At 38.2% G+C, this 15,141-nt stretch overlaps 2 protein-coding genes and 2 long non-coding RNA genes across 6 annotated transcripts in view; 1 reads left to right on the top strand and 3 right to left on the bottom strand.

The window, feature by feature from the left end:
• The window catches only part of Wdr37 (WD repeat domain 37), an 86,123-nt gene extending 73,647 nt beyond the window's left edge, over positions 1–12,476 (top strand). For both annotated transcript variants that reach the window (XM_076808594.1, XM_076808593.1), the window contains exons 6-8: positions 682–969; positions 3,587–3,833; positions 10,450–12,476. In XM_076808594.1, the coding sequence (XP_076664709.1) occupies positions 682–969; positions 3,587–3,833; positions 10,450–10,572 (658 nt within the window). In that variant the 3' untranslated portion in view covers positions 10,573–12,476. The remainder of the gene's footprint in view (positions 1–681; positions 970–3,586; positions 3,834–10,449) is intronic.
• LOC143367067 (uncharacterized) overlaps positions 1–15,141 on the bottom strand; it is a 309,917-nt gene that overhangs the window by 128,898 nt on the left and 165,878 nt on the right. The gene's annotated exons all lie outside the window — the stretch shown is intronic.
• The window catches only part of LOC143367096 (uncharacterized), a 104,506-nt gene that overhangs the window by 22,683 nt on the left and 66,682 nt on the right, over positions 1–15,141 (bottom strand). The window lies entirely within an intron of this gene.
• Positions 12,242–15,141, bottom strand: part of Arv1 (ACAT-related protein required for viability 1) — a 30,948-nt gene continuing 28,048 nt past the window's right edge. For both annotated transcript variants that reach the window (XM_076808664.1, XM_076808665.1), the window contains exon 4: positions 12,242–12,396. In XM_076808664.1, the coding sequence (XP_076664779.1) occupies positions 12,278–12,396 (119 nt within the window). In that variant the 3' untranslated portion in view covers positions 12,242–12,277. The remainder of the gene's footprint in view (positions 12,397–15,141) is intronic.

Genomic DNA, 15,141 nt, shown 5'->3' with positions numbered 1-15,141 from the left:
ATGAGTCGGGTCATCGTTGATTTTTATCCGCCCACGGCGCCCCAACAGTCACCAGTCACGAGTAGGAGCGAGCAACAGTGTGGGCAAGAGTGAGTCGGATACGCGTGGTGCCGTCATAACTGGTGACTGCTTCGGGCGTTTTGGTCGTCTCCGGCGTTCGGGTGTATCGGGCGCCTTGGGCGGATAAAAATCAACGCTGACCCGACTTATCCGCGGCGGGCACAGGCGGATTGGGTGAATCGAAAAACGGCCGGGTAGCGGGCCATAATATTAATAAATCAAAAAGTAACATTAAACAAATTTTGAAACGCGTCTGATAAATCTTCCGCCTCTCCTCTGGGGATGTTAGTTTTACAAGAATAAAAATTTAACCCGAAACCTCCTTCCGACTAACTATTTTCATAATAAAAATGTATAAAATGTTTTTTTTGCCATAGTCTTTTGGGATTCATATAATTGTAAATTGCACTCCATGGAAAATTTCAAGCAGAAAGCAGGAGAGTTTTATGTGATACATAACGAATAAGATTATTATTTTTATAAGCAAATTTCATGAATAGTGTGTGTAGTGGACTTACACATTCAGTATTTGCGTTTAAAATTGAATTCGAATCGATAGCCATTTGTATTAGTTTCCTTTTAAGGCAAAACTGAAGCATTCAATTGTATGAAATATTACAGGACTCCGGTGCGAGAATTATTAGGTCATACTGGTGTAGTGATGGCCGCAGACTGGTTACCCGATGCAGAGCAGGTTGTGACTGCTTCTTGGGATAGAACCGCAAACCTATATGATGTTGAAACTGGAGAAATTATTCACACGTTATGCGGACATGATCAAGAACTCTCCCATGTCTCTACACATCATACACAAAGACTTTGTGTCACTTCAAGCAAGGACAGTACTTTTCGATTATGGGATTTTCGAGAACCCGTTCATTCGGTTTCCGTCTTTCAGGCACACACTGAGTAAGTTAAATAGTTTTCATCTTATATATGGATAAAAGTATTCAAAACCAGCTTTTATGAATGTCATCAAATTGAAAGTAATAGGGAGATAATAAAATATTGTAAATGACAGTTTTGCAGACTGTATAATACTGTGCTGCATGTTTACCTTCAAAAGTAGTTCTTTCTAAATAAAAACATTAACAAATTAAAGTAATGTAAATATTATAAAATATAATTCATCAAATATTTCCAGTAGAATAAGTTCTTATATAACTTTATAATTATTTAACTGTGAAAATATGTTTTACACGACTTGTGTTCATTGAATATTAAAGGATAATGTTAAACCTATAGAACGATTGTGTATTAAACAGCAGGATACAATTGACATACATCAGAAAGGTTTCTTCAGCAGAAATCGAGTGGTATCATTTTATCCGGAGCATCAGATAGGATCATTTTTTTCAGAAGTGCACTAAAAATATGTAACTTTAAGTTGACCAACACAGAAAACGGTATCAAATTGGCATCTAGTTGGAAAGACTTTGGAGGTACAGTCAAGGTAGCGTGCAAATAATATCCTTAATGGTCAAACCCCCAAATGCGTTTCTTGTCGCCGTAAGAGTAATATGTATATTGGGTTGTCCAATAAGTTCGTACGGTTTATATTTCGTATTCAATTTGTCCCAATAACATTTGCCTATCGACTGTGTTATATAGGGTGTTCGGCTACACGCGGGAATAAAGGACAATGTTAAGTCCCAGAGGGGGGTTACAGCCTACGAGCGTACAGCGTTTGCTATACACCATTGGAAAGATTTCGCCAACACGAATCGACCGATACCATTTTTAACTTCGAAATCACATGGGATCACCTAGAAAAATGCCCTCAAATTTCGAAATTTTGCGACTTTGAACAAAAGAAACCGATAGTAAAATACCATCCGGCCCGAGAGATCTCAGGCAGGCACCTGAAGAAAAACCAAGGGATGTAAGCGATACTCTAACAGGAAGGGGCGTCAAATGTGCCCCATAACCTTCATTTCAGGGCCGCGTTGGACTTGCGTCTACCCCACAGGCCTCTGAACCATTGGCGATTACGTACTGGGCATTAGAAAAGGGGGCCTATGCGGCAAATGCAAACCTAACACAGCCCTGAAATGAAGGTCACATGAGGCTCATTTACTGCCCCATCGTGCCAGACTATTGCTTACATTCCTCAGTTTTTCCTCGGGTGCCTACGCGAGGTCTCACGGGTCGGATGGGATTTTACTACCGGTTTCTTTTGTTCAAAACCGCAAAACCTCGAACATTAAGGCCATTTTTCGAGGTGATCCCATCTGATTTCGAAGTTAAGAATGGTATCAATCGATTCGTCTTGGTAAGATCTTTCCAATGGTGTATAGCAAGCGCTGTACGCTCGTGGGTCAGTAATCCCCTCTGGGGCATAAGGGGGTATTCCACTGTGAACGGTCGAAAAGACAAGCTATTTTTAAAGATTTTTTTCTCACTAAATACAACATATAATGAAATATATCTTTTTGGTATTTGTTAAGTTACTCTTATATTATACCAAAAAAATTAAAAAGAATATTTTTAATTTGTTTTACTTGTTATTTACAACGCGTTAATATGGCGCCTAAACAAATCGGTATGTTCGTAGTGCAGGTGATTTCCCGGCTTAGGCTTATCTTAAACAAAAAAATCGAAAAGATTCTTAATCTGTATGAGTAGCTCAATTAACAATTTTTGTCGAAAAATAACCGAGAGTAGTCTCGGGGAACATTCGAAAAAAGACCATTTTGGGGAACTTTTCTTTCTACCCGGCGCCATTTTGTTATTTCTTAACAAAACTTGTTAATTGAGCTACAGGCGATAGCGACACTCATACAGATTAAGAATCTTATCGAATTTTTTGTTTCAGATAAACCTAAGCCGGGAAATCACCTGCACCACGAAATACCGTTTTTCTTTAGGTGTCATATTGACGCTTTGTAAAAAACAAGTAAAACAAATTAAAAATATTCTTTTTAATTTTTTTGGTATAATATAAGAGTAGCTTAATAAATGTCAAAAAGATTTATTTCGTTATATGTTGTATTTACTGAGGAAAAAATCTTTAAAAATAGCTTGATTTTGCGACCGTTCACAGTGGAATACCCCCTTAACACTGTGCTTAAGGGATTATTCTAGACACCATACTACGACGAAAATCAATAATAACGATATTCCGGTTGGAGTTTCTTGGGATTTTTGCAAGTGGGGAATCCCAAAAGTACCAGGACGATGAAAAGAAGTTGTGAATGATGGTAGAGAATGCGAGATTGATTAATTCATATTAAATACTTGTGAAGAAATTGAAGTATTCGCACGTAAAAAACCCGCACGAGATTATGGACAATTCACAAGGAGCATGTCTCTTTGGGTTCAAAATCATTCCATAGGCTTAACATTGTCCTTCAAATATATTAAGATCAAACTATTACTTTTCTTTTTTTATTTATTTTAACCCGAAGTAGATCCGAAATTTTTAACATACAATTATGAATAGAGGGATACATTTAACCGGTTTGATGCTAAAATGCATACTCCTGTCAAAAAAAAATATTTTTAACACTTGCTTCTTCTATCACAGGACAGTAACGTCAGCTGTTTTTACGCGTGAAGATAAAATCGTCTCAGGCTCTGATGACCGAAGCGTAAAAGTGTGGGAATTACGAAACATACGAAGCCCTTTGGCTACAATTCGAGGTGATAGTGCTGCGAATCGTTTAGCAGTTTCTAGTACTGGCATCATCGCAATTCCACATGATAACAGGCAGATTAGATTATTTGACCTCAGCGGACAACGATTAGCTAGATTGCCCAGGACAAGCAGACAGGTAAATGGATATTTAACTCTTAATGTTTTTAAAGACATGGCATTTGTTAGAAAAATTATTTCTTCACAATTTACTTTTAAATACCATTAATTCATCCATGTATAATTGCTGTTGCCACAAGTGATCGGATCTCCTTGTTCCACGAGTGATCATCCGCTATCTCCACTACGTCTTTTGTAGTTGTCGCGATGAGAGAGACGGACTGAGAATAATAGCGAATTCAATATCCTTGCACTGACTCTGTGCTTGTGCTAGAAATTATCGTACATGACTTTGATTGGTTTATTATTATAGAGCTGTCTTCGTCTCTATCAGAAACAACCAATCAAACGAGGGTCCAAGTCTACGAGGGTCAGTCAAATATAATCCGGAATTGTTCAAAAACTCTTGTGTCATTTAATTTATTTGTAAAGTACAAACGAGTTATTTTTCTACATAGTTTTCATAATATCTACACACTTTGCCAGCGGGTTGGCAGTTTTTGGAATTCGGCTTCATAAAAAGTAGTGGGGCGTGTCCAAAGCCAATTACGCACTATATTTGAAAACCGTTATGCCCCTAACGCTTTCTTCAGCGGTCCAAATAAATGATATTCACTTCGTGACAAATCGGAACAGTAAGTAGCACTTTTGCGATTGGTCGTAGCACTTTCCCTGCCGGGTTCCTACCAATCAACAGTATATCCCTGCGCGGAACGAGTCTACTCTAAAGTAGAATACAATATAAACATGTTTACTGACTCCCCACACAGTCGCAACAGCGCACATTCGCATGTTCGGCTGCTACAAAATAATTCCGCTTTATATTTGACTGACCGTCGTATGTATATTATACAGGGTGTCCCAAGAATGGAGGAGTTCCTTGAAAGGGGTGACTCAGGGGGTGATTTGAAACAACTTTTCCCTTAGCGAAAATATTGTCAGAAGCTTCGTTAACGGGCTTATTAACAAAATTAACAAATAACCCCGACCAATCACAGCGCACGCCTTCCGCCCGAGCTCCCGCATTAGACGGCTGCGCTTGTACTACGAACGTACGAACAATCAATTCGGCATGCATCGAAGGAAACCGCGTTACACAGTTTTTTTTTTAAGCAGAATCTTAAATAATAATTATTTTAAGTGAGGGGATAAGAAATACATAAATTTCGTTTCCAAATACTGCATAAACGGAAAGATAATGTAACAGAAAATGTGCAAGTAAAATTCGTTATTGAGGTAAAAATTTGTAGTTTAATAACGGCCAACACAAATAAATTAAAAAAATAATATTAGGTGTATGAATAAATTCTTTCCGACTGGATTTACATAATCAGTACAAAGCTACCGAATTTCTATCACGGTGGTCTTCGTAAGCTGCCAGAATAATGGCAAAAGATACTTAACAATAATGGAAATTATTTCGATGATTGAGTTGTTTTCATATTTTTTAAATCAAACAGTTATTGTACCCTAAAATCGGAAAGAAATTATTTCTACACCTAATAATCACCAATAAATTAAATAAAACTCACCCTTTCGGACATTCCTTTCCTTCTTTTTCGGAAACCTGTGTCACTAGGTCACTGCACCAATCGTGGTCATCGGTGGACGAAAAGATTTATGGTAGGGTAGCGCCCAGTGCTCAACTGATCGCAGGTGTATACGACACCACCCAAAGTAAAGGGTCGCAACGTCAATTGCGTCCGGATTAATGTACCGAATATTCACTTCATTGCACGGCTACTAACACTGATCACTTAATTTATTTTTCATCGAACGTGTTGTTCCTACATTATAAAAATTTGTGGAAATGAATTTTCACTTGGCGTTCGGAGCTGTGCGTACAGCCGCGCAAATGCTCCTACAGTAGTACATAGTTGCGGCTCCGTTCTGGGCATAAACACAAAACATCGCGTAATACTCTTGTGTACAAAAAATTTATCTGACCCGATTGTTGACTACGAGAGTGACAGGATTTTTTCCAAGGCGCTTCCTCTATCCCCAAGTAGTTTCTCTCGTTTCATTATGAGTTAACTCCCACCAGGATAATCGGGCTTAGGTAAAATGAAGTGGCACATTTTCGAAACACGTGCTTTGCAGAAGTGCAACGAACGAACCATCGAAGCAGCCAAAAAATCATCAGGCCGATCGGCCTGAGCATTTCGCTAGGGTCGCGGTTTATGGCCGTATTGTTCCGCGAATCGGCGGTGGAGAACGATTTCCTACAGTTTTGGGTAATTTATGGCTTAGCTGGTTCCGCCTCGTAGCAGACGTGAACTCAGGGTATCGGAAAAGGGAAACAGGAAACAGATTTTTTTACAGCAACTCAAAGACTTTCTGTTTCTCTTCTCTTTGGACTCTTTCGAACCGAAATACGTGGTGTCTGCTACCTATCTCGAAGCAATGGATACTTCTTTTTACCTAAGGCCTGTGGGAGTTAACTCGTCATTACGAGAGGAACTACTTGGGGGTAGAGGAACTTTCTTGGAAAAAAACGTAAAATTACGCGATATTCTGGGTGTACTCCCCGAACAACAGGGACACAAGTGTTATTACGCAAGAATTTGCGCGGGAATACCCACGGCTTCGGACGCCAAGTGAAAATTCATTTCCACAAATTTTTATAACGTAGGAACAACACGTTCCATGAAAAATAAATTAAGTGATCAGTGTTAGTAGCCGTGCAGTGAAGTGAATATTCGATACATTAACCGGGATGCAATTGACGTTGCGACCATTAACTTTGGGTGGTGTCGTATACCTGGGACCAGCGGTGCACTGAGCGCGTCCGTCGATGACTAAGATCGGTTCAATGACCTAGTGACACAGGTATTCAAGCTACAGGTAAATTTCCGAAAGGGTAAGTTTTAGTTACTTTATTGGTGATTATTATTTTTTAAATTTAACGTAGGCTGTTTGGGAATGTGGTAGTTCCGCTCACCGCCACACTCATTCTCACCACAGCACCTCCCGGAGAGCGGAAGTCGCGGCGGTTCTACAATCGATGATCCAATAAGCGCACCACTTCGATCAGTTACTAGAACGTTCGAGACATCGCTCGAACGGAAACGAGCAGCCATCTTGGGGCCTATGCAAACGGCGACTCTTTGCAGCGATACAGTCGCGCGTTTCGCTACAGAAGGGCAACTGAAATAATTGCCAGTGATTGTATCCATGCAAACGAGCGACTAAGCGTTCACTCAGTGTTCGGCAGAGTTCGGAGGGATTCGGCTACACCGATGGAGGGGGAAACACCTACAGGCGCAGTGGTAATGTGTGCATGAACTGCGCCTGCGTCAGTCACGCACACATTACCACCGCTCCTGTAGGAGTTTCCCCCTCCATCACTGCAGCTCCATCGTTCCGAACACTGCGTCACATTTGTATCGCTGCTGCATCGCGACTGTGCTACGCAAGTGTGCAAATATAAACGGGCAGCGACTGCATCGCGGTAGCATCGCAGCCTCTTTGCGAGTGTACCGCGACTGTATCGCTGCAAAAAGTCGCCGTGTGCATAGGCCCTTACACTCACTTTTGTTCGCACAGTGTATAGTAAAAGACGTTTCGCGTGTCGAATCACATTTTCTCACCTTGTGAACGTTCACCTCTCATGGTGAATTCATCTATCGAATTGAACTCTCAAGCAAGCTTAGCTCCTCTCACGTTCGCGGATCGATTGTAGATAGCCGTGGGTAACGCGCACGTGGTGGTGCAACGTGCAGTGATTCTATCATCTTCGTGCATTCATACAATCGCTAGACACTAGAACTCATATTTGCATTCTCACGTTCGCAAGCTCACTGTACTGGTTCATTTTAATCTCATTTACCTCATATATATCATTTATCGTATTTATCTCATTTATCTCAATTATCCCAATTATCTCATTTATCTCATTGTTCTCCTTTATCTCTATAATATTATCTCTATAATATTTTAAACTTGACGCTACTCATTTTAAGCCCTGTGTTGTGTGTGCGCCTTTTTACCATCGAACATAACCTCTCCGGCATCCAACGCGCTCAACCGCTAGAATCTCAAACACAGACTATGGCTAATTTCCGGCGATAATTCTCCAAATTTCCGTACATAAATTTTTCTTCGGGATTTTTAAACAGTCTTATTCATAATCAGCAACAGTGTTGGCCGTTATTGAATTAGGGATTTTTATGACAATAACGAACTATGATCACTATTCGTTCATTTCTTGTTACATTACATTTTCGTCTGTACGATATTAACAAAAGGAAATTTGCGTATTCCTTATCCTCTTACTTCAAATAATTATTATTTTCGATTCTGCTTTAAAAAAAAAACTGTATTCTTCGTTTTATGTTTCACATGATTTTCCTCGATTTATCCTTTATTCATTATTCACTTTAAGTGACAATCAAAAGATGACGAAAAGTTCGATTTTGTATGTTACGTCTTCTTCATTTGTTATTTTGCGCGATTTCCTTCGATGCATGCCGATTTTCTTGTTCATAGTACAAGCGCAGCTGCCTACTGCGTAGTCAACGCTTCCGCGGGAGCACGAGCGGAAGGCTCGCGCTCTGATTGGCCAGGGTTTTTTTGTTAATATCTCGTTAATGATGCTTCGGACAATATTTTCGCTAAGGAAAAAGTTGTTTCAAATCACACCCGCAGTCACCGCTCTCAAAGAACTACAACATTTTTGGGACACTCTGTATACAAGCATCGGAATTGGATTTAACCTATGATGGCAGTATTAAGTATTAACTGATTGTTACATTCCAATATAACAATCTAACAATGTTTGCTTTATACATAACTATAAATTACAAGTTGGAGTTTATCAAAGCTTGCATTGCTTCCTTTTCGTGGCATTTGGAAATGTAGATGTTTAGTCATTTATTTATTTATTGCCGAATTTCTTGTCTCAGACTGGCATAATCGTAAAATTACTAGCGTGTTTACATTGTAAACGTAAACACGCGACTAGGATATTCCTTGGAATTAGTTAAGCGAGGAATATATTAGATGTCCGAATATTTTTGTTGTGCAATAAAATATTATCATTACTAAACAATTGATTATATTATAATAATTTAACATAATATAAAGCAACAGAACGAATATTTTAATAATTTGCGAAAATATAAATCTATAATTTTGAAAGTACTGTGGTGTCCGAATATTAAAGTAAGTAACTGAACTGTATATTGAAATTCAGTGGTCCCAAAAATACAACTTCGTGTGAAAAATTTCATCCTATATTTCTTAATAACTTTTGCGTAAGAAATCAACCCCCTTTTTGTTGTATGGCGATTTCGGTCCATACTTGATGATCACATAAATGGTTCACAGAACAATCAATGAAAGACAAGGGAAATGAAGCACACGAACTCAATGAGTTTTCAAAACTTATTTTTTAGGAAACAATACCTCATAATTCATAATGAAAACACTTTGGTTTGCATTTTCTACGTATTTCTTAGGTATCGCCCTTTTTCTGTTTGCATTAGAAATGTGACCATATCCTACACAAGGTAGTTTGTATATGAATTTACATAATTCATTACACAGTTCGACAGCCATCTGGACTTGAAACATTAAATAGCCGTTTCTTATAGGTTTCCGTGCCATGAAAACGAATTTGAGAAATGAACGTTTTTCAGAAATTCGATTTTGAAAAAAAAAATGAAAATTTTCAACTTTGAACATCTTTTGTGTCGAAATGGTAATACCTACTCGGTTTCTCGTTGTGTCAAATTATTCTATGAACCCTCCCGAATACAACAATATAAGTTATTATTGTATTATGAACATTTAAATATGTTTAAACATCGAACAAAGGGAAAAGGACACCCGGAGTGTACCCATTTTTGAAGATATCTTTCAATTAATTTCTAAAACTAAGGGTCTAGGAGAAAAATTGACTACTCCGCGCGATGCAGCAGAAATTTTCTTTCGGAAACTACTAACAGAAGTGGTAAGTCACGTTTTGTTTTCAATACAGCACATGTTTTGCCAAACTTCTGTATTGAAAACAAAACGAGACTTGCAACTGCTGTCGATGCTTTTCGAAGGAAAAATGTCTGCTGCATCGCGTGGAGTAGTCAAATTTTCTCCTAGACCCTTAGTTTTGGAAATAAATTGAAAGGTATCTTCAAAAATGGGTGCATTTCGGGTGTCCTTTTCCCTTCGATCGATGCTTAAACATATTTAAATATTCATAATGCAATAATAACTTATATCGTTGTAGTCGGGAGGATTCATGGAATAATTTGACGCAACGAGCAACCGAATAAGTATTACCGTTTCGACACAAAAGATATTCAAAGTTGAAAATTTGCAGTTTTTTTTTTCAAAATCGAATTTCTCAAAAACTGAGGGTGATAGCAACAAACGGTTTGCGGATTCGTTATCAGGGCACAAAAACCTATAAGAAACGGCTATTGAATGTTACAAGTCCGAAAAAAGTCAAATTTTGTCGAACTGTGTTTTCGAATAGATACTAAAAAAAGATCAGTTTTTAAGTGATATCTTTAATTTAGAAAATTATTCCCACAATATGTTCTAGAGCCAAAAAGTGCTTTTAACCTTAATGTATTGTGATGTAAAAGTAATAAATAATAATTACTTTAACATTAAATTCTTTAAATTAATTTCAGGGTCACCGGAGAATGGTCTCGTCGGTAGCTTGGGCAGAAGATAGCGGAGTCTGCAATTTGTTCTCTTCTGGATTCGACAGATTAGTCCGTGGATGGAGTATTGTACCTCTTAAGGAATGTTAAATATATTAATATTACAAATCTAATTTAATAGTAAGTTTATTGAGTTCCTTTTCGGGTTACAAGGCTTCCATTGCCGTTATAATAAGTCCACACTTCTATGTCTACATCCTCTTCTCATTACTCTCATTCTACTTTATCATATTTTCTCTCACTGTCCGCTTCTTACTCTATTCTTCTGCTTCTAACTACCGCTATTTTTAACTTTGCTAGCAACGCAATTGAATTTAACTTAATTGTTTATTTTACCTCGCCTCGCTATATCGATACCGTCGCACAATTTTCCTCTCTTCAATTCTAGGCTTAGTCTGTCCACTTGCGTGTCCCTCTTTCTTTCCCTCTATTCTTCCTGCCCATCCCATGCATTCCTATCTTTTCGTTCTGTTTCATTTCAGCTTCCACTCTCTTTTTCAGTTCCACTGCCCCTTCTCTTCAATTCTTGAATCTTATCTATTTTTCAGTATATCCCTTGTTCTCTAGTATTTTCCTGGCCATTTTTGTATCATAATCGTTTATCCTGATTCTCTTTCCATACATTCTTCAAGCATGTGTTCCCCAGTCTCTAGGGACACTATAATAAGAGTCTGGCCATGAGAAGGCCACTTTTGATTGGTCCGCCACTTTTTGTCTATTCCCGCTGATTTTTAAATCTGTCAATCATACAAATTTTAATTGAAACACATTTTTTTTTTAAAATATATGTTTGAAAATGAATAAAAAACGTTTTTTGTCATACTCTTCTAATTGTTTGTAAACGTGCATTTGGGTAGTAAAAAAATAATGTATGTATATTCATAAACAATTTCATAACATAACCTTTTTTGAGGATTTATTGCCATATGTATATGTACTACTTACACGAAGTAAAATACCGCCATAAACGTAAAAGTTGTTAAAAGTGGTTAAAAGTAAAATGGTGTATATCTCTTTCTCTCTCGTTGGATTAAGCCAAAACATAGCGGACATAAAGCTCGTGGACAGACTCTTATTATAGTGTCTCTACAAGTCTCTGCCCTTCAGCGCCACACACTAAACACTTTTTTCTGTCATTCTTTCTAATACGTTTCCTCCCGGGTAAAATTGTATTTCCCAATTTGAACCTTGCTCAGTCCTCAACTATTTCTTTTCAGACCATTCTATACCAAGAATCGAATATTCTGGTGTCCTTTCTATTCTTATTTCCTCATACCACTTACCATACTTTATACCCTGATAACCAAATCTGGCAGCGGAGTCTACCGGCAGATTCGGTGTGATCTGTGTCCGCATTAGGCTACGGTTCTGCCGGCAGACCGGCAGCAGATCCTGCTGCCCGTCTGACACATCCAACAGCGTCATCTGAAGGCTGCAATTGCCAAGATCTATGGTCTCGGTTTTTTTAATGGTTTCCACTCTTAAATGCAAATGTATATTAGAACTTTAAAATTAATTTTCCCAAGAATGACGTAAGAACGCGACTTTCGACTGTATCCTTGACTATTACCCTAACAAATTCCCTAACGAATAGGAGGCCCTATTTTGCACCGAAAGAAATCAATTTTATCAATATAGTTCTAGAGACAGCATATATTTACTTTGAGCGCAAAACAGTTCAGACATTCGTCCTTATATACTTTTCTTCGTGCGTAGCACTAAGTCTCGCATTTTTAGGGTTGACATACGGTTAATCAAATTTATGAAAGAAATTTATTTATTTACGGAACACATATCAGTACATTAGTTCCAAAGATTCGAACATTGTAGCAGAAAAATTAGATGCATAAATGTAAACTAGTGTGCCAATTCCTAAGACGACGATAGATTCCAGTTTCCCGCTGTTGGATACCACTGAAATTATAAAAAGTGTAGATAAGCGAATTATAATTATAAATATTGTATTGTAAATATAATAAAGAGTGTAAACAGTATTCCCTCTCTATCGACCCCACTTTCATACAAATCATGTGGCTAGGAGTGATTTCAAACCACTATTTCGCTTATGCTGCGGTTACATTATTCAAACTCCATCCATATATGTGTTAAAAAATATGCCAAATATTCGTCTACGATTATTTGTCAAATATGGTAAATGTTTACTTTAGGGGAGGATTCTCCGATGACGTTGAGCTTCACACATGTTGCCAAGATCATCATTCTGAACAACATTTCCCTCTAAACTTTTTGGCGCTCTGCTTTGGTTTACAAAATATTTGCAAATAACTTGGCGTAATTGTACAATGAAATCTGCCTATTGTCTGACTGGCATACCGTCTGACTGTTTCACAGCCGACTGTATTAGTATTGATTGGGGCTAGGTTGGGGGAGGGGGTGCCTCACGGGCGCGTAAAGCATGGTAGGTAGCGAACCGATGTGAGTTTGGGGGATATTAAAAATGAGATTGCGGTTACAAGCATCACGCGATGAGGGTCATCATTCTGAACAACATTTCTCTTTAAACTTTTTGGCGGTTAGCTTTAGTTCCAGAGATATTAATAAAAAACTTTCCGCATAATAGATTGAAATCTGTTTCACAACCGACGGTATTAGTATTGGTTGGGGTTAGATTAGGGCGGGGCGCGTGCCCGCTTGCGGACGCGTAAACCATGGTAGCAAGCCGATGTGGGTCTGGGTTAAACTCGGTAGTTCTAGTGCAAACTAAAGTTTTTTTGCGAATATCTAGTAAACTGAACCCGACCGCCAAAATGTTTAAAGGGAAATGTTGTTCAGAATGATGACTTCGACAACATATGTCAAGGTGATTGAAATCGGAGAATCCTCCTCTAAAGTAAACATTTACCGAAAATAAAATATTCGTGCGCTTTGTCATGTGCGACTTTGCCAATTCAAGTCGGAACAATTTTTGCTGTTTTGCATGAACACAAATACTATAACCATACTTGCATATTTTAATACTAATATTGAATATTCGTATATAAATACAGCATGTGAGGCGCTGACGTCACACGCAAGTACAACTGGCTCTTGGCGAGCTAACAATAAGAGCTATGAGCCTAGGACGCGAGATAAATTATGTATATGTAATGAATGGAAAAGGGTTATATCTTTACATTTTTCAAGGAACCTTGATGACAGTATTGCGAATCAAGCTGAATGGCTTTATATGACTATGGTCACTGAAAACACCTAGTGAAGGTCTACAATAGGGCGGAGCGGAAAATTTAAATTTGAATTTTCAGTAGGCCTGGGTGCGGGATAGTTGTCTTTTGATTAACCAAACACAACTGTAAAAATTTTTTGGAAAAATATTCATGTCTGCAGGTTCCTTTTTCTCCTAAAAATGACTATATAATCATACTATATAGGCGAAAATTTAAATTTGAATTTTTCTGTTGGCCTGGGTGCAAGATAGTTGTTTCTTGATTAACCAAACACAATTGTAAACAAATTTTGGAAAAATATTCATGTCTGCAGGTTCCTTTTTCTCCTAAAAATGATTATATGATTATTTAGGAGAAAAAGGGACCTGAAGACATGAATATTTTCCAAATTTTTTTTACAGTTGTGTTTGGTTAATCAAAAGACAACTATTCCGCACCTAGGCCAACGGAAAAATCAACTTTAAATTTTCGCCTATATAGTATCGCTCCGCCCTAGTCTACAATCGTAAGTATTCAGAAATAAATGGTTCCATTGAAAACAAATTAAGTTGACCTTCACATGTCCTAAGCACCTCCACCTGAGATAACGTTCTGTCCACCACGTAATGGGCCACTCGATAGCAAACAACGTTTGACTTTTAAACATTTCTTCCTATCTCAAAAACTGTAGAAGTTATTCAGGTGGCTTTTCTTCAGTGACTCACCTTGTATAACTATGTCTGATAATGAAGTCCAATGTGACTAAATAAGTATACAGTAAACACTCGTATTAAACTCGACGAACGGGGCTGGCGGCGGGCGTACGACGCATTGCGGACACTATTCCGTGCGGCCAATGCCGCGAGTGAGAAAACCCAAGAGCGAGCGAGAGGGAATGAAAGAGTCGACGGCAACTTCGTCAACTGTTTCGTTCTCTCTCGCTCGTTCTCGGATTCTCTCACTCTCAACCGAAGGATTCCAAGAAATGGTGGGGATAGTCACCGGGCGTACTACGCGTGGTAAAAACGGGGCTATAACGAGGATTTACCGTAAGTACATAAATTATAACGGTTATTAACATTCAAGAAATAATATTATACAGGGCCAGTCGGGCCAACAACTGTCGTCTAAAATAACTCGTTATATATTAACTGCAGCAAAAATTGTTTTATGTAGGAAATTTATTGGATGGAATTTGCCGAATAGAGGCATTTTACTTTTTTTTTATTGTATCATATTTTTCGCGATTGAGTTTTTTAACTGGCCCCGCGTATTTTGTTTAGTAGTGTGTTGTTGCCGATAAGAAGACGAATTCAATAACATGCGTAGGTTAGGTTGTCGTAGAACAAAATGATCTTGAAGTGATCCTTCAACCTCAAAACATGACAAAGCGTTGGCTTTGATAAGTTGATAGCGAATTCGGTATCTCGCACTGACTGCGTGCTGATGCCAGAAAATGAGTTGGATTAATTGTTTCTGATAGAGACGAAGATAG

The sequence above is a fragment of the Andrena cerasifolii genome, chromosome 3 (assembly GCF_050908995.1).
Source record: "Andrena cerasifolii isolate SP2316 chromosome 3, iyAndCera1_principal, whole genome shotgun sequence".
In the NCBI taxonomy this organism is placed as follows: domain Eukaryota; kingdom Metazoa; phylum Arthropoda; class Insecta; order Hymenoptera; family Andrenidae; genus Andrena; species Andrena cerasifolii.
This window is presented reverse-complemented; position numbering and strand designations above follow the sequence as displayed.